General features: G+C 40.0%; 1 protein-coding gene across 4 annotated transcripts in view; it reads right to left on the bottom strand.

Moving 5' to 3' along the window:
• Positions 1-26,267, bottom strand: part of ST7 (suppression of tumorigenicity 7) — a 136,161-nt gene that overhangs the window by 44,831 nt on the left and 65,063 nt on the right. For 2 of the 4 annotated variants that reach the window (XM_071423695.1, XM_071423697.1), the window contains exons 2-5: positions 14,670-14,752; positions 5,321-5,480; positions 1,650-1,704; positions 968-1,083 (exon numbers count right to left, since the gene is read on the bottom strand). In XM_071423695.1, coding sequence (XP_071279796.1) covers positions 968-1,083; positions 1,650-1,704; positions 5,321-5,480; positions 14,670-14,752 — 414 coding nt within the window. Of the gene's footprint in view, positions 1-967; positions 1,084-1,649; positions 1,705-5,320; positions 5,482-10,649; positions 10,657-14,669; positions 14,753-24,782; positions 24,818-26,267 lie in introns of those variants that run through there. The other 2 variants (XM_071423698.1, XM_071423699.1) reach the window with 2 other exon arrangements.

The following is a 26,267-nucleotide window of genomic DNA, read 5'->3' as shown; positions in this document are numbered from 1 at the left end:
AAATACTCAGTCTTTTTTCTTCTTTAATTTAATTAAACTTTTTTCTAGGAGAAAGTCTGGCTGAGAGATGAGGCTGTCTGCATTGCCAAGTATAGAGGTGACAAGCAGCTACCTCCTCTTGGTGTACTAGATTCTACAGGGAGCAAAACAATAAAGGGATAGTTGGGGTTCTTATTCTAGCTCCTTATTGAGCTGTTGATTTATGTGAATGCTAAATGGAAACAACTTCCAGGCTAATATTACCACCTCATAACTACACCACCGAGTTCAGAAAATAGGATTCATATTTATTATGTGCCAAAAAACCACAATATGCTCTCCTATGTAACTATGCCTTCAGAATGGAGCACCCAACTGTTAGTATCTCTCCTTTCCTAAGAGACAAAGATTTATCTCTTCAGAGGCAAATTCTAATGACTGAAATCATTATTGTATATTTTTAGTAGAATGAAAGTCTGCATATGGACTTCACAGTACAGGCTTAACACAACTAAAGCCGCTGATACAAATTCAGTTGTAAATGTGCTGTTCCCAAATTTTTACAGACCTAACTACATCAGGGAATCAAACACAGGTCTCAAATTTTACATCAGCTCTCTCTCTTCTGTCAGTGTAGACCAAACGAAACCTGGATAATGTAACTCAACCTACTGCACTGCAGCTGGAGGCAAATTAAGCTATGTGTGTTTGAAGCCACTGCAAGAAAGAGGACAAAAGGAACAAGCCTTTACACTTTTAAATGGTACCTTGAATGACTCCAGCAACACAGCAGAACAACACAGCAACACAAATTAGATCATTTACATATATAGATACTTGTTCAGACTTAGAACTCTATAAATTCATGATCAAACTTTTGCCTTTTCTTATCTACATGAAAGAGCTGATGTCTCACTGCATTTTTCTTGCATCAGTTTAAATCAGCCATGAATATATTATTAATCCAATTGTTCACAAGGTCTCTTACTAGCATCTGCAGGCCGTAAATGATCTGTGTCACAGGTAAAGAACGTCTGATGGTCCTGTGCTGAAAGATTCATATCGTAGTAAGTCAAAGGTTCTCTTCCTGTTACCCATGTATACCTGCAAACATGCCAACAAGGAGTCATTCTGGTTAATGAGGTCACACTTGGCAAAACAAATCCAGAAAAGAATCCCAGACCTCTGAGATAGGTATAGCCAAGTAAGTTCACCTGGCCAATCTGCTAACCAATGTACACTGCACTGTACTGGGATGGAGCAACGGCAGCTGAGCCTAAGCTTATGAGGAACTTGGTAACACATATAGTCAAACATTAGGACTCAATGAAACCTATATGGAATTCATTAAGCTTTTTGCTATAATGGATTCGAACAGAAATGCTGCATTAGCACCAGGCACAACACACTTAGGTTACTCCATCTTTTTTTATAAGGTTGCCAAAAATTGGAGAAATAGCAAATATTAGAGAAATAAGAAAGTGCATCAGCATGAATTTAAATTCCTTTTAATTCAGGAACATTTTATGAATTACAGAAAAACCTAATATAAGTGCATTTATCTATAGTTGATTTTGTTTTATCATCTCTTAAGTTAGATTAATGGAAAAGTACAGTTAAGCTGCTTAAGGCAGTACTATGCCTGAAAACTGTAATTTTGTAGCACCTACCGATTATATTCAGCTCCTCTGAACAGATTTAAGGGATTTCGCCAGACTTTGCATTCTGTAAGAAGCAGACACACACATAATTAATCTTTCCCAAATTACAATGGTACTTGAGGTTTATAAAAAACATCAGTTACCATAAAATGAGCCTTATCAAATGGCTTTTTTTATAGGTGCAAATGCAAAAACCCATCAAGAGCACCAAGATGAAGGTAGTCAGACTGCTCTTCCTTTCTTAAATAATAATTTAATTATAAATTAGTGTCAACAAATGCAATCATTCCAGACAAATAACCAATAACAAAGCCCCAAATGCCACATGAAAAGATAATACTGATTAGTTCCAGGACTCACATTTACCATAATGCAGAACTGAAGAGGGATCACACTGAGTTATTGCACTGAAAAAACAGCAATTAACCCAGTCCCTATGGACTTGTTATTTCTCCAGAAAAACATCACTGTCCAGTTAATGCTGTAAATCACTGTGAGTCTCAGCTACAGTTGCCAAATTTAATTCCTCCTTAGTTTGTGAAGTAAAAATCCATGGAAACATCTGCTGATCTTACTTAAGATAGAAGCAGATGCTGAAATTGATTGGCAGAGAAAAGTTCATTGCATTCCAAAGGTTTCAGAATATTAGAAACATTTTATAAATTTCCCTTGTGGGAAAAATCGTGAATTTTTCACACTACAAGAAGTAAGAGATATGGAAATCAACAACGCAATTTAAAGCAAAAATTGAAAAAATATAATCAAGCTGTACAGCCTCTGAAACAGTGATGTCTTGATTCTGGTTTACCTTTAATTTAACACCAGCAGCACTGGCCCTCCAGCATTTCACTAGGTGCTTTCTACTAAAAATGATAACCAGTATACTTCTCCCTATGAATTTTTCTGACATAATTTCTGAAGAGATCAAACCAACAGTTTTCTGGTAGAATATTGAATCAGAAGGGTATCCTTATGGTAACAATATGTCTGTTCCCTTTATGCCTATTCTGTTAGGAGAAGAAGTACTGAACACCAAGTCAAGTCCTCCTCTCTTCTCAAGGACACAGCTCCTACATCTGAGTATGGGGCTACAGAGGCACGGACAGTAAGCATTTTGCATAAATTATTCACAATAACAGAAGGACACCCTCAGCAACACAGAAACCACTCAAGTGGAATAGGAGGTGGACCCTCAGTTTGCTGCCTACCCAGCAAGTGCATGGAGCAGACACAGGAACAGGCAGACCATAGGGAAGAGTGTATTTGAAGTACCCATTTCAGCAGGCAGCTAATATTAGAAAGTTCCACTGGTTTACTCAGCATAAGGGCTTGAGTGACATTCTGCTGTGCTCTGCTGTGCAGCCAGAGAGTATGGCTGTTTGACAAGCCTCAACCCCACAGTTTTTATATAATATGACTTTCAAACCATTATAAATATTAAATCAACATCAGACTTCTCAGTTCCAGGTGTCTTGACCTGGTCTGTTTGCAACCAATGAGATTGGGTAACAACTATCTGATTGCAATGACACTTTTTGTTCATCTTACTTGAATTCAAGTGGTCACGCTTCATCCAAAGTGTGAAGTATTTTGGCACTTGGCAGGGAAAGCTTAAACTGAGCAACAAGAAGGGGAAGTAAAGAAGGCCTTTTATTGCCACCTGAAGGCACAAATAACAGGCTATCCACACAGACACGCTGTCCAGAGACACTGAGAGTCCCGGCTCAGTGTCAGTGCACTGAAAGCAAAGACATCTTGACTATTTCTTTGTAACAGAAAATTCAAGATGTTTGTGTGAACCTCATTAGTTAAAATACTGTGCCTTTGCTTTAAAATGACAGGAGTTATTTTGAGCTGCTGAAGTGTGACTGAGCCCACTGATGAGTGCACACAGGTGGTTCCAAGCCATCCCGTGCTTTCTGCCAGTTCACCCAAATCTAATATCCTGGACCGTGCACTGCTGCTATTCACAGCCTCTCTTCAGATGAGAATGACAACAGCTGAATTTGCTGTGCTACATGAAGGCTTCCTTAAGTAGACTTGCTCAGTAAATAACAAGGTTTTGTGAAGCCACCTATATTATTTAACATGTAAGTTCAGAGCTAATTCTTGTTTGCCTGTTTTCATGCACACTGAGGAGTAGAGATAAAATTTGCGAGGTACAGACATAGGGAGCTCAACTGTGGAACAATGTTTTCTCCATAAGTGATTTTTTTTCTTTTCATTCCCTTTTCTTCACTTGTAAATTTTGATATTTTCTAAAAGCCTGCAGATGAAATAAATGTAATAAAATTCTGGTTGAATCTATGGGCACATCCCTAAGATTATGGCCTGTAAGCCAAGCTAGGACAGAGACAGATAAGCTTCATTTTACAGATGAGGAGCACAAACCCAGATGCTCCTGCCCTGACATTAACAGTGAGTACCTCCCACTCAAGCCTGAAGCAATAGCATACCAGCATTTTCATCACTCATGGCTAATTTTTCAATCCCCAGGCAACTAAGTTACTCAATTATAGGGAGACAAGTTCCTCTGTGGCTCCTTCAGTCCACAAATTTCAGTGCTTGAGGGGTTGATTCATTTTAGGCAGGCTGGGACCATCGCCCAGGCACCTGACTCAAAGTGCCTCAGGCCTCAATGACTTAGGGTCAGAGCCTTCACTCCTCACACTGAAACTTGTAGGGGATGTGAATGCCTGGAAGCTTGCAAAACTCAGGCCACAGATGCCTGAAAGCATGCCTCCTAAACTGGGGGCCTTTTAAAAAACCCTGACTATGTTAGGACTTGTTCAAAGTCACAAAGTAAATCTGTAGCAGACTCAGGAACATAACAAGCCCTTAAGCTCTTAAAAGCCACCATGCTTCCACTTACTAAGGTGAAATCCAAATGTTGTTTACATACTACTAACAAAAAGTAAATTTTTATTTTTTATTTATAAAAAAGTGATGCAAAACCAGATGAACATTTCTAACTTCTTTGTCTGATTATTTTTTTAAACAACTTTGCTATTACTTTAAATGATTTCACTAAAAATACAGCCTTTAGCCTTTAGAATAACAGAACCAGATAACTGGTTGAGTTGGAAGGGACCACAGTGGCTGACCTCATCCCACCTCCCTGCTCAAACAGCGCCATCCCAGAGAACATGGATTCAGACGGTGCTAGAATATCTCCAGGGAAGGAGACTCCACAGCCTCTCTGGGCAACCTGTTCCAGTGCTTGGTCACCTGCACAGTAAAGAAGTTCTTCCCCATATTTAGGTGGAACCTCCTGTGCACCAGTTTCTGCCCATTGCCTTTTGTGCTACAGATCGGCACCACCGAGCTCCATCCCTTTGACACCCTCTCTTCACACAGATATGGATGAGGTCCCCTCGCATTGTCTCTTCTCCAGGCTGAATAGGCCCAACTCCCTCAGCCTTTCCCGGTAAGAGACGCTCCAGCCCCTTCATCATCTTTGCAGCCCCTCCGCTGGACAAAGGACACTGCAGAAAGGGGCACGGGCAATTTCGCAGGGTTTTCACAACACGGATAAAACACATGCATTAACCAGGCAGCCTGAACAACACAACATCCTTCCGTGAATTCGGAAGGATGCAATTAGCAGCTACCGAGGAAGCAGCAGTGCCATTTCCCCGGGGGAGCAGGAGCCCGGGCCGGGCCGGGCCGGCGCCGCTCACCTGAGACGCTCTGGCGGTTCGAGTCCGCGTCCCCGCCCGCGGCGCTGGCGGCGCTGGGCGCGCTGTTGTCCACCCCGCCCAGCAGGGGGCGCAGGTGGCTCACCGAGACCTGCTCGATGAAGGAGGTGCCGTACTTGCGGAAGTACCACCACTCGAAGATCTGCAAGGCACACACACCCGTCAGGGCCGCCGGCCTCCGCCCCGACTCCAGCCCCCTCCTCCGCCCGCCCCTCGCCCCGACTCCAGCCCGCTCCTCCGCCCACTCCTCCCCTCAGCGCTGTGCCGCAGCCCGACAAGCGAGGACGCAGCCCCGGCTGCCCCGCGGCCTCCCTGCCCGACCACACGGAGAAGTTAAATGTGACCCAGGTTTAGGTGGAAAATCTCAAATCATGTCAACGCAATGTTTTTTGGTTGTGGTTTTTTTTTTGGTTTTTTTTTTTTTTGGTTGCTCTTTTTTTTCTTTTTTTTTTAACCCAAATAACCTCTATAACCTCAAATTATTTCAGCTGTTAGGCCTCTTTCTTTAAATTTACGTCTACAATACAGCGGCCCCCGCAACCCCGCACTGGGCCCGACGGCAGCCACGCCGATAGGATGCTGCAGCCAGGGGTGAGCCTGCCTCGCCTTGCCTCAACTCCCTCTGCAGTCCAGGGAATGGAGAAAAGCAGGCTTGCTTGTTTCCCCAGTACATGCTTCCAAAGAGTTTAATTTAAAATGAGTTTAATTTCCAATTAGTTTAACTTTAAAAAGTTAAAAATGCCAAACAAACTCCAGGAAGCTGAATCCTATTCCTTTTAGGATTTTCCACCCCCTAGCTGAACTGTGTTTTGTTTTGTTTGGCTGACTTGGGCTGACTCGAAATTAATTTTATTTTCAGGCATTTAATTGAGCTACCAAATCAGAAAAATATTATTTACAGAACTCTTTGGAAAATAATTTCACAGCCTTGTAATTGAAATTCTACACATAAACATGTATCTGCGGTATTGTCACCAAAAATATGTTACTCAGTAAGAAAACACATATTTCAGGAAACCACATAAACCTGAAAAAGAAGAATATTTTATATAAATATGGAAAAGGTTTAGACTGTAAAAATTGTAAAGAAACACATGCTTATAATGAATAGATAAGTTGCACTTGAATCATCACCCAAACATCTACATAGCACAGGAAACAAAAACAAATCTAAGGAGTTTTGAGAAATTTGGCAGGATTTTGCAATACCGATTGCACTAAAAATTGGGAACGAACAGTTTCTGCCCTTCCATTTTCCTCAGTATCTCCATTTGTTACACCAGTCCTGAAAGCTTTGATAAAATCTCTTCCTACTAGGCACAAACAACAATAAGGGAAAGGCTTGTGTTCACATCTTTGTCACCATCAGTGTGCTGTTGGGCAGGCTTTGGTGGGTCAGTCAATAGACAGCAGGCTCTGGAAGGCCTCTTTGGGGTCTGCCTGCTCCAAAAAAGTTCAGGCCAGGTTTCACATACTTCCTTCTTCAAATTTTTTTTTATTTTAAAGTTCTCCTGATGTCTTTATATAGTTGAAATTACTTCTGTCTCCATGAGATTGGCTTGTCTGTAGACAAGACATACTTTTTACCCCACCTTTTTAAAGAAGTGGGAGATAAATTTTCTGACATAGAAGGAAAATGTTTCTCTCCAAAAGATGTTCCCAATACATTCTGCACTGAGGCTTCCCCGGGATTTAAAGGTGTTGTTAAAGCATCTAGAGGATTCATAAGGAAGGACTCTATCTGCACAGGAGTGAAAGGGAATGAATGTGTGAATATGTGAACTCGTCTCAAGGATGGCTACTTGAGATGAGTTCACACAAGATTGTGTGGCAGCTCTGGAGATCATTTCCCAAAATAATCTAATGGCATTTCTGGGAGACATCAACTAGAAAGAGTGAAGCAGTCTGATGGGAAGAAAACAGAAGGACTATGTGAACACATAGCATTTGAGAAGATAAACAGATGGTCACAGAGAAACCAGAGCATTAACATATTCAGATCTTTGTGAACTCTTTCCCACCCAAGTCACCAAAAACCCACACAACCTGGACAGTTCCTCCTTACACAGAGTCTGAGGTGCATTTGTCACTGTTCTGGTTCCACTGGCATGTGCCTGCAGCAGCAGCCAGGTGGGAATGCCAAGTGCCAAGGACAGAATGCTGATGCAGTGTCACTGAACACTTGTTCCACACTGCTGATAGGCTTCCCCTGGCATGCATCATTGCCTCTAAATGCTGGAGATGGTGGCAGGGAACTGGCACAAGTGTGTCAGCTTTGCTTTTAGCTGTTCTCATGCTCTTAGGCACACCACACTTTTTAAAGGGGTTAAAGTTTATATCTTATGATTTAAGAGAGCATCATAAGCATGTGGCTGACTGTAAGAGAGAGGCTATAGCATAAGACACAGTCATAGATCTGCTGTGAACATGTTTCTGTTCTGTCTTTGAAAACCTTGGAACAAAGCAAGGCACAAAAGCCACAGTTCTACCTGTCCAAAGCCTCAGAGGGAGAGTGTGCTAGGAATGAAGGATTATAGTCTTGCACTGAGGCAAGGGACACTCAGGAAGAATTTCACTATAGCCTAAGTCAGGGACTCAGGTACAACTGCCAGACTGGCTGTGCAAAACTCAGACCATATCTAACAAGCTTTGTACTTTCTCTAAGAGAGGAAATAAAAAAGGTTTTGCAAAATGTGCTAATAAATTCCTGCTCATTAGTTTAGTCATGATCAGCTTTTAGATGAGGTCAGTAAACCCAGAGACGGAGTGAGCAGCACAAAAGCACACTTGAGCCCACTTGTCCTGCACAAATGTATACCAGCTGGGAAGCTGTCACACTGAATTTCAATGAAATTGTGGGGACAATCACAAAGAACGTACATATACATAAATGTAGTCTCTGCTACAGTTCAGCTGAGTGACAGAAACTTGCTCAAACATGTGACACAGCTGTAAGTCTGCCTCCTTAGACTTACAAATACATTAATTCTTTTTAAAAATGGCATTAAAGCTCATAAATTGTTTAAGGCAGCTTTGAAAAGTATTTGCTATGTTGAGTGAATCCAATGCCAGGAAACATCAGCCAGATCTCAATCCACACCGTCTCTTAGAAATTAAAGCCATAAATCATCATCATCATCATCACAAGCCTTTGCTTGGAGTGATTTGTTCAGCATGTATGAAGAGGTAAAATCTGTAATTTGGTACTTAAGTCAAAACAATATATTATTTTTAGAGAATTTCTGCATCTTAGCATCATCTGGTTTGAAACCTGATTTCTATAAATCAAATTTGACTTCTAACTGCATCATCTAGTTTGAAAGCCATGTGAAGTCAACATGTCAATCTCTTGACATTTCAGCAGATGAGAGATCATCTGATAGAATAAATTACTATAAGGATTAATTACTCACTGATAGAGACCTGGAGTAGAGAGGAAATTTATCAGAAAGGTAATTTCTGCACCACCTCTGAAAGAAAAAGCCACCTCATTTTGTCATATACATACAGTGAGATGGGAGCTCATCTTCAGAGCTCTCCCCTTCACAGCAGTGGCAAACTTCTTGGGGGTCTTTCTAGCTGGTGCCTGTGCTTTCAAATTGAAACAGGGTCAAACATCTCCAAACTCTCAAGGGATTTTTGGGACCATAATGTTCCCAAGGGCCAAGTTAAAACTCTGTTCTGAACATTTCCAGCTTTGTGCATTAAGTGCAATTTAGAATTTTTATTTTTTAATCTGGTATAGGTATTGCTTAATGTGAGAGTAGTTGATTTTGGAAATGTTGTCTTCTTAATGGACTTCTCTTCCCTTGTGCAATGAAAATGTTATTAGTCATCCTCTTTCTTATCTCTGCTCTCACATACAAACGATCCCAGATAATTTTATTTAGCTCTGTAGCAACGAATCTATTCCACATCACTTGGCTATCAGATCTGATCTTCCTGCACAGTTTTTCAGAACAGATATCCATTATATATGCATCAATTCACAAGGGATGGTTTTGGTGGTGGTTTTCACTGGACCAAGGAGCAATGTCTGTTCATGCTTTGAATTTGCTTTTGAATTATGCTTTTCTACTTCTCACATCTGAGGCAGGCATCCTCTCTTAGGGCAAACACTGTCATCCCCTCCTAGTGTACGTGTATGGAGTCTTCAACAGAAGCACTAAATTTAAATTTAGATTTAATTTGCCAGCATCTTCCACAGCTCAGATTTCTCTTTCAGCCTTGTAATGAGACTTTCAGGTCTCAGATGGGTAGATCTGGAGTACTCTTTAACCAATCTAATGGATTTAAAGGAAATTTACTCTCTGAAGGAAAAGCATAGTGCTGGCAAGACTTGGTTCCACGGTTAAGGCTATTTTATAAATAAAAGGGACCACAACACAGGCTTGGCTCAAATAATCCATGCTGTTTGTTTACTGGCACACTACCTGGCCTGTGTCAACTCTCCCAGGCAATGACTGCAAATGTTCCAGGTGTATTACAGCCCAGGGGCTGTTTCCAGTAGACACTATGGAAAAGGTCATCCATGTTTTGGAAGCAAGAGTCTTTATCCATAAGAGTGTGACTATACAATGCTACTTGCCTTCCAACAAAGCAAGCTGCTGGTCTGTTTTATTCAGCTGTTAGGGGTAGCCAGTGACTCCTGATCCTCCAGTCCTGCCCATCTTAGATCTAGGAAACAGCATGCCACTGGCCATGCTGAGTATCCTTGATGACAGCCTTGAAGGATAAGCATCCCCTTTGCTTCTGAATTAAATACACCCACTCAGCATCCTCTTAGACTCTGCTCCTGGTTACTGAACCTCCATTTGTCTTATCTCAAAGAGTTAGCAGGAGAATATACATGCAGAGCTAGTGGGCAGCATATTCAGAATTAATAGCTATTTACTTCATCCACCCCTGGAAATACAGAAACTCAAAAGAAAATAACTTATTGCCTGGATTAAGTGTGTTACTTCTCTCAACACTGTGTAGACCACACCTAGTTGTGACAGCATTTTCTTGTTTGTGGACTGGGTTACAGCCTGCCTTCCAATAGACCCTTCCTCTCTCACCTGCTCCTTGGCAAGTGTTTCCAGTTTCTTAGGAACTCCCTACAATGATTCTGCCCTTCCTGACCTTGAGCCTTCTCTGAGCAGCACAGAAACTTTGAATGGCTACCATGCATTGCTTTTCAGTCCTGGAAGACTGTCCCTGCACAACAGTCAGACTTTCCCAGAGCCTGTGGCAGCACCCAGAACTCAGCCACCTTTCTGGCTCTCTGCAGCACACTACACAAAGGTAGTGAAACAATTAGTATCTACAGAAAATAAGTCCTGTGTTACTCAGGTTCTCTCTCAGACTTCCTGTATTGGTACCATTGGCTACAAAAGGCTGTGACTCTGACAGCATGCTACATACTTGGGTAGCAGCAAACAGCCTAGCTGCTCACTGCTAGGCAGAGTCTAGTCATGCTTTACCTCTGCAGGCTGGCTTTCTAATTCTTGCATCTGAAAGACCTGGTATTTGTTCATTGCAGAATGTTTTTCATTGTGTAGCAGAAAACACTTACTACTCTCCCAAGCCTGGAAATAGAATAATGAGGAATTCTTGTGGAGATTTAAGTCTGAGGTTCACTTCTACCTGTGCTTTGTTAGAACTGAGACTCTATCAGTCTCTTTGCAAGTGCCTCACATGCTTGCTGAGCAGCTTTGGTGATAACTGTATGTTAAATATGTGGCTTTATTTAGAAATCACAGTGGCATTTGCATAGTTCTGGTTCACGGCATTTACTGGATGTCAGGTGTGTTTTGTGACAGTTTTATTACCCTACCTGTGGAAAACCTCAGCCTCCCAGACATGAATACAATACAGCTCATTGTATTCTGTGAGACAGCACACTGTATTTTACTGGATTAAAAGTAACTGTGGTGGAACCTAGTTTCCAATACAATATTTCTAATGCAACTGTGGACTAAATCTTCTTATTTTTGATACTTACAACAGTGCATGGATGAAGTGAATATATGCCAAATTGTTAATTTTTAACTATGTGCTGTAGTCAAGTAATTGTTAAGGAAAATGCTTGAGATTGAAAAGTATTTTCTGCACAGTTCTGACCTATAAGAAAAAAGGTCTGAAGTCCTTGCTTCAATTAAGTCACATTGCCTGCAGCGAGGCCAGAATTTTACCTAAAGAATTAAAACAAAGTATGAGACAAAATAAGAGAGGAGTGTAGTGTTTTGCAAAGGAGTAATGTAGTATTCAATTGCCTAAAGCTGAACTTTGTAGCCATTGTTTCATGACCCAAACATGAGTTAGGAAAAGCAATCACTTTCCCATCAGCTACCACACTTCTGAAATGATGGAATTTTCCATTGTTTCATAACCTGTGGTGCTGTGATTTCTCCTTCTGATTAGGAACTGGAGCCAGCTGATAATAGAAAGAAATCTGCCAGTCCATATGGTGGAAAATTCCAAGCAATATTAGTATATCTAGCCTAAAAAGTACCCCAGTGATGTAGATTTGACAACAGAATGTTTATTTTACATAAGAACTTCACTTTATACCATTAACAGAACTGAGAATCCTTTAGAACTGATGATGCTGTATAGTCTGATGTGAGTGTGTGGCAGTGCGGGCAATTCACCATGTAACTGGTCATGGTAAACAGCATGTAAAACTGGGCCACTGGTAAACAGCAAGATTAAGAAATATTTAATCTGAAGCACACTTGGGCTAATGACAATCTAGCACTACCTCACTAGAACTTAATCAGCTATCTTTTCTGATGTGTGATCTGGTCAACTTGCAGTTTCTTCTTTCCATGACCACATCTGCTTTGTTCTTTTTTGCCATTATCATATCTACAAAAAACATGTTCCTCTCAGCACAGACAATGTCCTGCATTCAACATTGTCTCAACATCCTGTAGATCTTGATGAAGATATTTTTTAAGCTTTTTACTTCTCAGTCCCCACAATCTAAGGTTCGTGGCTGTTACCTGTTTGGCCTATATACATTTTTCACATTTAGGAAGGTGCCATATGAACAGCAAACAACTGATGGCAGTAGTGAAGACACAAAAAAGAAACAAAAAAAAAGGCTTTCAGTCTGATTTCTGTGTCTACACACCTCCATCACCTCACTGGTTCTTCAACTTGTTCATAATGGACTTTCTCATGTAATACTAAGTGATTTCTTTTGATTAAGGCTCAATCTGATTTCTTTGTGGAAGGTTTCTATTGGTGTCCTTGTGCCCCTTCTCCATAGCATAGTCTTGAGTACTTCTTGCCACTTCCTCCTTGTACTTCTCATCAAAATACAGCACTTAAAAATTTCTTGCTCACAAGTTGCCTGCTGAGCTCATTCCTCAGAAATTGTCTTCTTGAGTACAGTATAAAATGTACCTACATTCACAATGATGAATTTAGTTTCACATAAATTAGTCACTCTTCTAAGTTTTTATTCCTGTTTGATTCTGTAATGTAATACAATAGGGCAGAAAATAACTGTCTTTGTCTTGCCACCTCCTCCTGCTGTCTTCGCCCTGTAGCAGCAAATATGGAACTGTGTCTGTGAAACCCATGTTATTTCTCTCAATCCTTCTCGTCTTGGTGGTGGCACCCAGCATTTTCTTGTTTCTGAGTGACAGTGCTGCATATAACATTATTTTCCTCCTGTGCATTTGAGTGAGTTCTGCTGAACTGCATCCAAGTCTTACAGGTCTGGCTCTTGCTCATATTCTGAAAGTTCTGTTGATCTCTCTGGAGCTCTGCTGAGTGCTTTGGGGCTCAATCCATACAAGACTGATGAATGCCCAAGGTGCAAACATTAGGTAATTGCCTTCCACTATGAGGAAACTCAGAGCAAGCCACAGCAGCAGTACACCTGCTGCTTTACCTGAAATCATCTAAATGATGAGAGTCCCACAGGCATTAAGCAGTCAAGGATGCCATTTGTTTATCTACATCTACAGGCTACAGGCAATGTGGAAGTGAGAGGTGCAGATTTCCCAAACCAAACTGATAGTGTCCTTTTAGGATCCTATCTGCTTTCAGGTTTCTCTGAGATTAGTAGATCTGAGGTGATGTGAATGAGCCTCTAGCCATGTTTCTCTCTCGCTCCTATTTCCACTTATCACTACAATAGCTGACACTTGGTCTCATTGGTCCCCCAGTTAAATGCCCAGTTTGGTGTGGTGAGGGTCTACAGCTTGTATCCAGGAGATTTTAAAAGTGTGCAACTTGAACAAACAAGACTAAAACAAAGGCAACCATTCCCTGAGGAGGGCAAGTGGAGAGGGAGGGGCTGATCACTTCTTCTGGCTATGTAGACACAGGTCACATGGGAATGGTTCAAAGCTGTGATGGGAGGATAAGACTGAACACTAGGAAGAATATCTTTACTGAGAAAGTGGTCAAACACAGAATTCCTTGAGAGGTGGTGGATGCCCCAAGCCTGTCATTGCTTAAGAGGCATTTGCAGAATGCCCTCAATAACATGTTTTTACTTTTGGTCAGCCCTGAAGTCATCAGGCAGCTGGACTAGAGGATCATTCTGATCTGTTCTGTGTTATGCTATACTATTCATTTGTGTAAGCAGTAAGCCAACTCTCAGCACTGAGGAAACAAAAAGAGACCACATACACATATGTACACCCTGTTCCTATATTTTTAATCTCCATTTGTTTCTATGAAGATATTAATAAAATTCAGAGAAAATGCTCTGCTTTGGACTCCTGCATTGTGATTGTATTATGATTCACTCCACTGCATCAATTTGCATAAAGAAGCCCTCAAGAATTACATATGGGAGGAGGGTTTTTAAATGGTTTAAAAATACAGACATTTAAGCAAATAGGCAGCTATGTACTGGGAAAGATTCTAGAAGTGAAGATCTGAAATAATTATTCCTTGGAATTCTGGCACCAGAACTGGTGTTTCTCTAGTAACTCCTGCTGTATCTTTCAGAAAGGACCACGCTACGCTGAGATAGTTGGTACCTTTCCTCCTCTTCCTTTTATTGGCCTTTTTCATTTCAGTAGTACTTGTCAAGGAAAGCACTTAATTTGCAAACACTCGTTAAGAATTACTGTAGGGTTGTTAGTGAGTCACACTGTTCTTCAAGACTTTTTATCTTCAAAGATACAGCACTGAAACACTTTTTTTTTCGTTTTAATTCCCACAGAAAGAGACATACAAATAAAGACAAATTTTATGTGCTGCAGAACTGTAAATTTACAGAAGCAAAAAAGATACCTGTTAATCTGCATGAAGCCTGAAATACAATTCTGGATATCAAAAAATAAAATTCTGAAGTGATATTAATAGATGTAGTACTTACCAAAATAAGTCCTGAGATTAACGAGGATGTGCCAGTCAGGGCAACATAGAACTTGGGGGTTAATGTGTTCAAGAACATACTCACTGCAAAAGAAAAGAGAGGAAACCATGAGTACAAGAGCTGGACATGCCCTCCATGTGTCACTTCGTCCTCCCACCTGCAGGTAAATTATTACCTTAGCTTTGATAAAAAGGACCATTAAAATAACAGTTAATATCCTGTTCCATCTGCCTTACATGTGATAAAGCAGAGCATTAGACTGCCACATGCGCAATTTTGTTGTCACAACGAAGTCAATCACAAGGTATTGGAAAACAATTGCACACATGTCTGGGGCTTTCCTATTTCAGTCAGTGCTCCACTGACATAGAGTTTAGGATTCCCCATGATATATGGAAAACATTTTATAATAAGCCTTTGCTAATTCATTGCAGTCAGAAATCTTGGAAGTCTATCTCAATGTCCTGCATTCGACATTGTCTCAACATCCTGTAGATCTTGATGAAGATATTTTTTAAGCTTTTTACTTCTCAGTACCTTGGTTCTTCACTTACAAAGTAGAAAATAATGGCATTTTCCTAATTTGTTCTACTGCTACAAAGTTGGTGAACTACTCGGTATGACAACAGTGAATAAGTGATTAGGAAAAGACCTAACTAGCTTTTTTAGTAATAGGTGAAAATGACAGTTGTCCAAATTATCTGAAATCTAGGACAGAAGTGAAGTCAGATGAGCAATTCCATCGGTATGGGTTTCTGGAAATCCAAAGAGCTTTTCTAGTCATTTCCCATCTTGAAAGTTGCTGAGAAAATCACCAAGTAGTCATGCTCATCCCTCACAGAAAATGCCTAAGGCTGGCCTTAAGAGAATAAAATATTCTAGGTTTTTGATGACTCTACAGAAGCTACTAGAGAGAACTGGAGTTCTACTAAATTATAGATGTTTAAAGAAAACACAACTTTCCATCACTTCCATCTTCTACAAATGAAAACATTCCTTATTAAACCCATAAAGGGTTAGAATGCCTTCTGTAAACAACCCTACCGGTCTCATCCTTAACCAGTGCCAAAAGAATTTCTCATATATATACATTTATGTATATACACACGTCTATATATATATTTGTATATGTACATGCATCCAGGACTGGGGAGGGAACTGACAATGGTTTAGCAGGTAAATTTAGAAGGCTTGTAGCAGAGTACTAGTCATGAAAAAACATTGATAAAAGACGTAGATATGTAGGTGTGAGGCCCTCAGTTCATTCTGTTCTCTTTAGAAATAACACTAGCAGAAATTAAATAATATGAAGCCAAAAAATGAAGAGGAGACAACAAAAGCAGAATACAAACCATCAAATATATGATTCAATTTCCATGACCAGTAAAAAAAAAATGTTTTCCAGAAATGCATCACTAAAAGAGATTAAAGCCCTGCAATTCAGCTGCTTTGTTTGAGTTTTGGCTCCTTATTTTCTGTGTTGTTTATTTTTCTGAAGAAGCTGTAAAGTGTTAAAATGGAACTGTCCTTTCCTAGTCCACTGGAGCGGCATTAAAGCACCAAGCTGATATAGTAAAGAATAAATCTGGTGGGTTTTAACACCATTGTACATTGTCTTTCCCAAATGCACTGGATGCCAGATTCTCAGCTAGTATAAATCAGCATCACATCCTCTAAACTGCTGTGTGCAACACAGCTACACTGTTTTAATCCTTTCTCCTCTCCTCTCCTCTCCTCTCCTCTCCTCTCCCCTCCCCTCCCCTCTCCTTTCAGTTCCTGTCTAATAAAAGCAGACTTTGAAACAGTAGTCCCTGCTCTCTTTAGCCACAGCACCTACTAAGAGTAGGAAAAGGAATGGAGAGACTGAAATAGGTTTGGCTTCACCAACTACCCCTAGTCTTTTAGAAGAAACATTCCTCATGTTGGAATGCAAATGTAAGCCAGATACATACTCAAACTATGTCACTGGGGAAATTTCAGACTGCCAGAGAAATGACTTCCTTTGCCTAGGTCAGGATATGCCTGAGAGAGAATATGCTGTGATGGGATATAGATGCCTGTGTTCTACCTTGTAACATAGCAGTACTGCAGTGCCACCATAACATGAAAAGCCAGGCAGCAAGAGACTTTACAGGGGAGCTTTCTCTTCCACTCTCCCACCACCACAGCTTCACAGCTTATGGAATGCTGGAATTTTTTCTATTAAAATTTCCAATTACCCTGGAAGTAATTTGATTTCCTAAGTTGTGAGCCATCTAAGTCTGCTGTGAAGATTCCACATGAGCATATCCATTGAATAAGGATATAGTCTATTTGCTTTAAATATTATTACTGACTCCCATCCATAAAAATTGTTTTGGGAAATAGATCCCCACTTGGAAGAGCCCTCTCAACAAATTAGCCGTATGGAGCTCATGAGTGGTGTAGAATGAATAAGGCTCATAGGAAATGCTATTAGCTTTCCTCTGTCACCACTCTTTTACAAGCAATGTACACTGGTTTACAGAGAAACTCTCACATGTGAATGGAGACTGGATCTTATTTATCTGTAATTTCCACAAGCATTACTGCTTTCTTCTTTGCCTGCACGCATACTGGTGCTCCCTTATCCTCCTTACTATAAGCTGCTGGAATTCTTCACTTCTACAGCTTAGTCACAAGAACTGGCAAGGTGAACAGATATGATGCTGGATGCTTTTAGATTTTATGGGCCAGAATCCCAGATAACTGAAATAACTCAGTAGATATGATACACATGAACTCAATGACCAGAGCTGTTTATCTGGACTGTATCTCTCTAATCCTTCGGCCATTCTTTTTCCCACTCTAATATTAAATATAAGAATCTTCTACTTCATTTTGAAAAGTATCACCTTTAGCCAATTATTAGCTACTCTCCCAGTTCCTTTGTCTCCATAAATATTATTAACAAAAGGAAATACTTTCTATTAAGAAGCATATTTCCAAAACAGTAAAACTAAGCATGTGTGGTCCAACTATTTTTATTCTGAAGTCAATGAGAATTCAGTCATTGTTTCAGTGGAAACTACACCAAGGCCTATTTCTCATAATAATTAATCTCAAGAGTAAAAATCAATTCACTTTTGCATTGTGATATATATAATTATGCAAAAGGAAGCATTTCTTTACAATCAGCATTCTGACACTGAAGAAATCACTATTATATCCAACATCTCCATCTCCCAGTGGAATCAGGACTCCTGAGTTTGTTGCAGTAACGTAGAGCAATTAGATAGTACTACCTGTCCATCTGCCTAAATTTGGATAAGAGTGTTTTATTTCTGTATTTCCATTTGATGATGCAGCAGGATTGAGGAGCAGAGAGATTTCTGAGAAATGTTAGCTGAAGTCAATAGCAGATGACTGCAGAATAAAGAAGCCAGGTAGAATCATCAGCAAAAGGTAGTACTGTATGTCATTTCTTCTGAATTCCAGTGTATGCCTAATTATTTCTGTTCACAAAGGGAAAATGTTGCAGCTATTCAGTTCACAACATCATCTCTTGTCTGTAACCTGGTAGGACTTAAAAAGGGCAAGTAATGAGTATCCAGACAAAAAAACTTGCCTGATGTTCCTACAATGGCAACTTGTTTGAAATTACTGTCAAATCCCAATTATTTGCACAGGCTTTTGACAGTGAATGATCTATTTTAGGTGTGTTAGTACAGCTTGTTTTGTATTTGTTTAAAGAAAATCAGCATGACCTATAAATTCTGTCTAAAAAAGCCAAATGTATTTATGAGAGACTCCTGGCCCTCCATCCCCTCTTTCTTCCCTTCTCTTTATCGCTTTCATTTTAATAATACCTGAGACATCCAGAATAAGGCATATTTACATTTTAGATGTGCCTAAGTTACACTGATAAGTTATTTCATCCTTCTGTATACTACCTAGGGAAGGACTGTTATTTCATCATTAATTGTGCATGCTCACAGAGATGAATTTACATCCTATTCAATTCACAGCAAACAAGTTACAAAATCTAACACTTATATCTAACATTCCCAATTAAGACCAATCGAAAGAGGTGACTGAAATGTTTTTGAAAGCAGATGCCATTTCATTCCTGTTATATATATTATTCATTTCCAATACTTGTGATTCATTCTGAACCTGGGACTAAACACAAGAGGAAATCCAGGTATTTTTCAAGTAACAAAATCTGTGAAACATGTAAAATGTATCACTCCGGATGATAAAAACCACTATTGCTTTATAAATTTCTTCAAGGTCTTGAGGCATTCAGAATTCAAGTATGTGAGGAACCACAGTAGAAAATACTGGGATTGAACTGCTGAAAAGTATCCTATTAACTACTACATCAGTTATTTACATTAGAAGGTCATAGGGGAGGGAGCACTGCAAACTACCAACTATTCCCACATGCAGATCTACTAAAATGACAGCCCCATTACCTACTTCTGAATGTGAGGTAATAGAAGTGTACAGTAAGGTCCAAATAAAAATTTAATAGCAATGTAACGTAAATCATATACACCAACAGATCAAACAAAGACAAGATGGTATCATTTATGGCACTCTTTGTTATCTCAAAATGCAGGTAAAATGATGGATATCTCAATAACCTTGTTAAATGAAAAAATATGTTAGGCATAAATAAATAATATATAAGTTAACTTAAATAAAAAAATATAACTGGGTACAGTACTTAATTCTGTAAGAGCAAATTGCCAGAAAATATATAAAAGTTTATAGACACAGAACCCTTCTAGTGCATTGCCAGTACTTAAGCCATCATGGCTGTAATATTTGAGTCACTAAGAAATTCGGCTGTACTTTCTCCTCTGCATTCCATAATATTTGCTTGGTAAGCAGACTGATGCAAACTCTTAACACCAGTGCCAGGAGTCCCAAATCCCTTCGACAGGCAACAAGCTAAGAAACCTATCACTGGAGACCTCTGACACAGCAATTCAATTTCTTTTCACTGCAACCATCCATTCAGGCTGTTGTTCCAACACAGTACAGAAGGTAAGGCAGTGACTGGCTTGTTTCACAGGGGCCTCTGCTTGGATTAATGAAGCTCCCCAGCTCAAAGTTGTAGCAGCAATGAAGAACTCTTCTACCAAAGTGTCAGCAAAGAGGGCAAAATTAAGTTCAATAAACTTCTTTTACTAAGTGTATAAACTTTCCCTCTCTGAGTATGAAACACTACATACTCTTGACTTTAATTGAACTGTTTGTACATAAACTTTCTGAACTCTCAACCTCTCCCTCATAAGAATGTTGCCCATTTTTTTGGGAAAACACACTACGGTCATGCTGAATTACGCATTATATACTGTGATGGTCTCCAGCTAAATGTAAATACAAACCCCATCAGATTTAAAGCTAGCACAGAGTATTGTCTCAGAAAAACAAAAGCACTTTCACCAATTACCAGGATTTTCCCTGGGAAGCTATCAAGATTTTTTTAACTTCTTCAGACTTCTTAAAGGAATTACCAGAGAAGAAGCAAGCATTCAAAAGTTTCAGAATGCTGCAGAGATTTTCCATTTACTTGCTGCAGACGCTATGCAGCATCCTAAGGCCTTTTGTCTCAATCTGTTTTCAAAAATTTCCACTCACTCTGTTCAACCACCCAGTTCCATCCTAAAGGCTGAATGAGAGTCATGTTCAGATGCCTGGAGGCTATGCTGATGGCCAGGAGTCTGCAGCTCTCAGGTCCCACTGGATCAGAGCGCAGGTGAGAGAAGGTGGTGATGCTCCAGAAGCCTCCTGTTTACTTCAGCTCTGATCAACTACATAGTTGTGCATGATCAAAGTTCTGCCCATACAGATATTTCAAATTAGTGAAATAAAACTTTCTGGATGGAAGACCACCACACTCTCTCTTCCATGTTTCCACATCTTAAATGCAGGGTTTCCCTTTCAATAGAGTGACACAATAAAAAGGGAAAGGGAGTAGGGACAGGCTTCTGGAGTTAAATTGGGTGTGATGGGAGAGGCTTTTGGCCACAAAGCACAACCCGAAGAGAAGAAAGAGCAGATGGTAGTAAACACAGGACCAGTTATGTGTCAAAAACTTTCAGGTTCATTTACTTATAACTGAAAAATAAAAAGTTTTGAAAATGGCAACTAACATTCTTTCCACTTTGCGACCCAATTGCCCACTAAGCAAATTATATCCAGCACAGAAACAAATCTTACTAAATTCAGTCCATCTTTTCCCAAAAAAATTGCTCCCTGAGGATTGCAAACAAATTCTATTTAATCATTCTTCCCAACATGCTAACATGTTAAGTATCTGAAGGCCAAAGTGACACAATGATCTGTGCTGGCTTGCTTTTCAACACCAAGTCTATATTCATATTATGATTTCAAAAGTTATTTGATCGATCAAAACCATTGTCTCACTTCCTAGCAGGAATTAGTCTGTGCTGGCTGTGGAGCTTTTGGGACTTAGACAAAAACACTACATCCTTCAGAGTGCATTAGCCATTCAGCCTGTTACAGTAACTTTGCTTATCCTCACTGTGAATAGTATACAGGGAAATGTAACTGATAAGAGATAAGAACCAACACAGAGCTGAGGGCAGAAGGGCATACAGGTGCATCAAGGAAACCAGATCTGTGAGACAAAAAAGCACTTAAGACCCTATTGTGACTTGGGAAAGGAAAAAGGAAACCAGGTTAGAGGTAGACAAGTAAAATACAGAGATGAGCTAAAAGAAAATTAGAAAATAGAATGGCAGTAAAAATTATCATGCATAGAAAAAAGATGATAGAGGCAAGAAAGGCAAAAGTAAAAAAAGACACAAGAAATTTCACAGGCAACATGAATGCAAACAAAGGCTATTTTTACTTTAGCAGAGATTCTTTGCATGTCAGAAGTACCTTTTCACTGGGAGAAATAAGACTGCCAACAATAACAGCTTTGGTCATTTGGTTAGGGATGGTATTCAGAAGTTATTTCTTGCTACCAAATACACCCCAAAGCCTCTTCTCACAAACTATTAAACCCTTAACAAAAGGTGCTACTAAAGGTTCCCATTTCCAGCTATATTTTCCCAGAATGTCCTGCTGTGGTCAACAGCTACACTATGCCTCAGGAACAGAGAGGTTAGACATACAGGCTGAAACTGCACTGTAACCATACCCACCCCAAGGAAAACATTCTGTCTTGGACTTTCAATACTAAAGCCAGCTTAGTATCACTACTGTCCAAGCACAGTATTTTGCTATTCCATTTGTCTGAGGTCATGAGCTCCCTACCTTGCGGATTTGGGGAGTGTAAAAATATGAAGAAAAGAAGATCAACTTTCCCAAATGCAAGTCACTATTATAATGCAAATTTTCTGTCACATACTTATCCCTGCAAAGGGATAGGGACATTTGCTCTTGCTTTCACAATGCACTGGCGACATGAGTTAATTACACAGCTTCTGTTAATTGCAGAGCATTCTGCATGAACACCAAGATTTGCTAATAGTTGGCAGCAGAAACCCTTCTAAAAAAACCCACCCGTCCCCTCCCCTCCCCCCAAACCAACAAAATCCCCACAGCATTTCCATTTAAAGAAAACAAGGGAGAAACCACTTCCCTTGCAGCCCTCAGCTATCAGGGACTGAACTGTGCATTTCTTTATGACCATCACGGTGTCCTAGTGCTAAAAGCAGACTAGTGATATTAATAATGTACAAGTGGAAAGGGAAGATTGGGTCGAATAAGAATGAGGCATCAAGCATGAGCAATGACGTGTTAAGTACAGATATTAATACTTGGACTTTTAGAGATGTGGATGTATGAAGTCATGTTGTTGCTTGGTTGTCAGTCAAATTCTCTTGCAACACTTTCAGCTGTAATTCTTCTAAAATCAGCTTGCTTGTAAATTGATTTGAAACACTGTCATTATACACATCTCCCCTGCAGATTTAGTTTCAAGAATCATTAATCCTTGTCAAATTTTTAGTTCAGCATTGCACTGCATGAGGAAGTGCTCTCTCAGATTTGTGATGGATGTCTTTGTAGGCAGAACCAGTCCAGACACTGGAGAGAGCACCTTCACAGTTAGGTTGTGTTTTTTTCTAATCACACACATACCAGCATGGTATCACCGAATTCCCCAACACAAATCAAAGGAAATCCCGATGTGATGCAACAGCCAAATGAGGATGGATTCCCAAGAGGTCTCTCAGATGACTGCAGACTATCACCATCTACCTTCTCTTGGATACACATTTGTAAGAGAAAACAAGAGTAGGGCAAGAGTATGGCTGTTGCACAGTTTATCAGGTAGATGTTTTAAAGTCTTTTAGGTCTTCAGTTTAGGGTGCACAGCAATTGGACTCTACTGAAAATCATTACTAATGCATTTAATTGCAAAAATGTACTTAAACACTGTAACAAAATACCTTATTTTTCACTCTGCACCCCAAAGTGTTCAAAGAAGTCTCTATTTCAAGAATTCTGTCAACATCATGTAACTGAATTGACAGATCTTTATCCAGTTTGGACTGGCACTCTTTGCAAAGTTAAACACACCTGCTACCTTAACTGCTGATTATTGAGGCATTACACAGATTTATGTGGTTTAGCCTTTCAAAGCTGTATTAAAACAAAAGCCAATTACTAAACCTAATTATCTAGAGTCATTTAAGAAAATTAAGGGCTTTTGTTTCAAGTACCAGATCAGTACAGCTCTCTCAATGGAATGGGTTGAGTTTTGTCCTCTTCTTTCATACAGCACTCAGGGAGGTAACTGCACCATTAAATCTTTTTGATGTTGGTTCATTAGCTGTGTAAAGAATACCCTAAACTAAAAGTTTGTCACAGTGATTAATTCCAATGCCAGAGATAACAAAGGCTAATCTGCTCTAGAGAGACAAATCATGCAAAGCGTTTTCACCAGCATGCCACAAAAGAGAAAATATCTCATGGGTTCCCATTATCCAGGAACCTCTCTCAGAAGAGGTACTGCCCTGCTAAGACAAAAGAGACACATGAACAAAGCACCCTCAGCTGCCCTGCAGCCTCCTTTTGTGCCTCCTTTTGTTCCAGGCAGCATTTGATAGGAGCAGTAAACCAACAGATATGAGCAGCTACACTTTCCATCTTTGCTTGCGTGTTGCATTCCTAGGCATACAAAAAGACAGGAGCACCGTGATTTGTGCAACAAACGAAATTGTCTCAGCAATGGAAAAAAAAAATCAGAAAACTGGGCTGAAATTTGTACATTGACTAAACCTTTTTTTAAAAAAATATTAAAAAAAAATTCTGGAGAAATACTCTATTTCAGACATTTCTGTCCTAAACCTTGGCAGCCTGACTCTATATAGTAAATCTACTTTGAGAGTCTCTAAGATGCTGATCTCTTTACATACAAGAAATTGCAAGGTGCTTCTTGGAATAGAGGTGACTAGAAAACATTTATAACTAGAGCCAGCAGCATCATGACAATTCCGTGGAGATCTATAATAGCTGATATCATTATCCTGTCATTGAAAACTCACCTACTTACAAAATCAATAAGGTGTTCATGCCGTTTTCTCCCATAAGAAATTTCAACCTATGATAAATTTCTATATCAGGGAGGGATTTATATTTTTCCAGTAATTGATGGCCTGGGTAATGTGGCACAAAAATAAGGGGAAAATGATTTTTCCAGCAAGTATGATTCATTCTTGCTATACACCTAATAATCAGCTTTCCCCTTCAAAATATTCTTAACACTGTGTGACTCACACAGTCAAAAGAAAAAGACAAGGCAAGTAGAAAACTTTTACCTCTTGCCTCCATTTTGGGGTATTTCAAAGAAAGCACAGCAGCAGGTTTGACAAGTACTGTACAATCTCCATTGTCTACCAGTCTCTTGGGATATCCAACACTTATTAAAATGGAAAAGGCTCTTGAGTAACTCTGCAGACAGAACTGCAATCTGCATTCAGGACCTGACTGATGAGGAGACAAACGTCAGGGAATTTTGCATAATAAAGATTTTCAGTAGAATGAGCTCCAGATTAAGAATTTCCAACCAAATGCAAAGCAAATGACGCAGTCGAAATTGAAGGAGCACCACTCTCACACGGACTAATGGGCAAACAGCATGAAGTTAGACTTTTAAAAAATTACCATCCTGTGGCTGGGGTGGTCCTCCTGTCCCCCATAGGCAGAGAGTCTCTCTCCAGTGCCATTTCCTCTAAAGGTCCTGTGTGTCTGCGAGACAAAACCAGACTGTCCATAGTTTTAAAGTTTGCTTTGTTTCATGAGAAGACAAATTAAATGCCACTTAGTCTACCTCATTAACATTAACAATAATGTTATTATTTGGTTTAGCCTTTGATGAAATTCCATGAGAAAAGGCAGTGCAAGACACCCATTATTTTTCTTATTGAATATTTGATGGCTTTAATTCCAAACATGACCGTGGCTGACTTGGCTGAAAATAACTGAAATAGCATTCTGTCCAAAAGTGTTCTTCTTCTTCTTTAATTTTCCATTCTTCTGTTTAGAATCACTGGATCTTTTCAGAGGTGATTCTCCTCACACAGGTAGGAGGGACCAGAGGAGGGGTGGAACAGGACTTGCACGCAGGATTCAAACTGGTACTCTACCTGCAGCAGCAGTCAGGCTGTTCAGAAACACCACTCCCACACATTAACCCCAGCACTGTGAGTTACCTGGCAGCTACTGTCAGGTTTCTTTTGCTCTAAAGCCAACCACCATGGAGGGACAAGTGAAAAATGGAGGACTAAATTAGCCAAATGTGGCACCCTTGGTAGATGTGAAACTCGTGTGAGAAGCAACACCTGCACAGAACTCAGTGTAACCTGTGTTCTCATCCCTGTTCTTGCCCCACTCACATACTGCATCACCTCTAATTTGAAAATTCAAAGCTGTATTTGGAAGCTCCCACACTTAGATCCAGCTGGGAATGTGTGGAAGTAAACACTCGTTTACCTGCCTGAATTCTCCAGGTAGATATCAAGGAGCTGAAAAGCACACCCCCACATTTTAGTAAATAACTCTCAGGAAATACTCTGCATGTCATACCGTACAAAGCTGTAGCTGGATTCTAGAAATTATGCTACAGAAAGCAACTTTAAAAAAACCCCTTTGTGATTACGTCTATGCCTTGGGTTTTGCACAGTTATTTGCACACTGGCTTGTGAGAAAGATGCTGAGCTAAAGGGAGGGTGTGCAAGAAACTTGGCTCATCAGAAACTGTGCCCTTTCATGATTGCATCATGCAGATCTGGGTCTCAAAACAGGCATGTAAAGGCTGAAGATCCTCTTTGCAAATTCCCCCCTTGACAATGACTAGAGCAAGTTCCTCAAAAACCAGGCCATGATGGCTCAGACTGAACATCTACTATTAGGAAGTGGCTTTCAAAGTCTGTCAGGCAGGCAATGTCACTGAGGTGAGACAAATCTCAGGAGCCCAGCTTTCCATTCTCTAGGGCTGATAAGAACTGAGCACATGATCTAGTGGTCATTGCTTCTGCTGATTTCCAAACATGACTGAGTGCTACTTCATCACTGCACTCGATGACCAGAGGAGGCCATGCAGCAAAAACAGCCCATCAAAATGCTGTGGTTTTCTTGCATCTGCTTGTT

This window comes from Agelaius tricolor, unplaced genomic scaffold (genome assembly GCF_023055355.1).
Source record: "Agelaius tricolor isolate 1412-34295 unplaced genomic scaffold, bAgeTri1.0.p SCAF_3, whole genome shotgun sequence".
Classification (NCBI taxonomy): Eukaryota; Metazoa; Chordata; class Aves; order Passeriformes; family Icteridae; genus Agelaius; species Agelaius tricolor.
The sequence above is the reverse complement of the archived record's forward strand: the minus strand, read 5'-3'. Positions and strand labels throughout refer to the sequence as shown.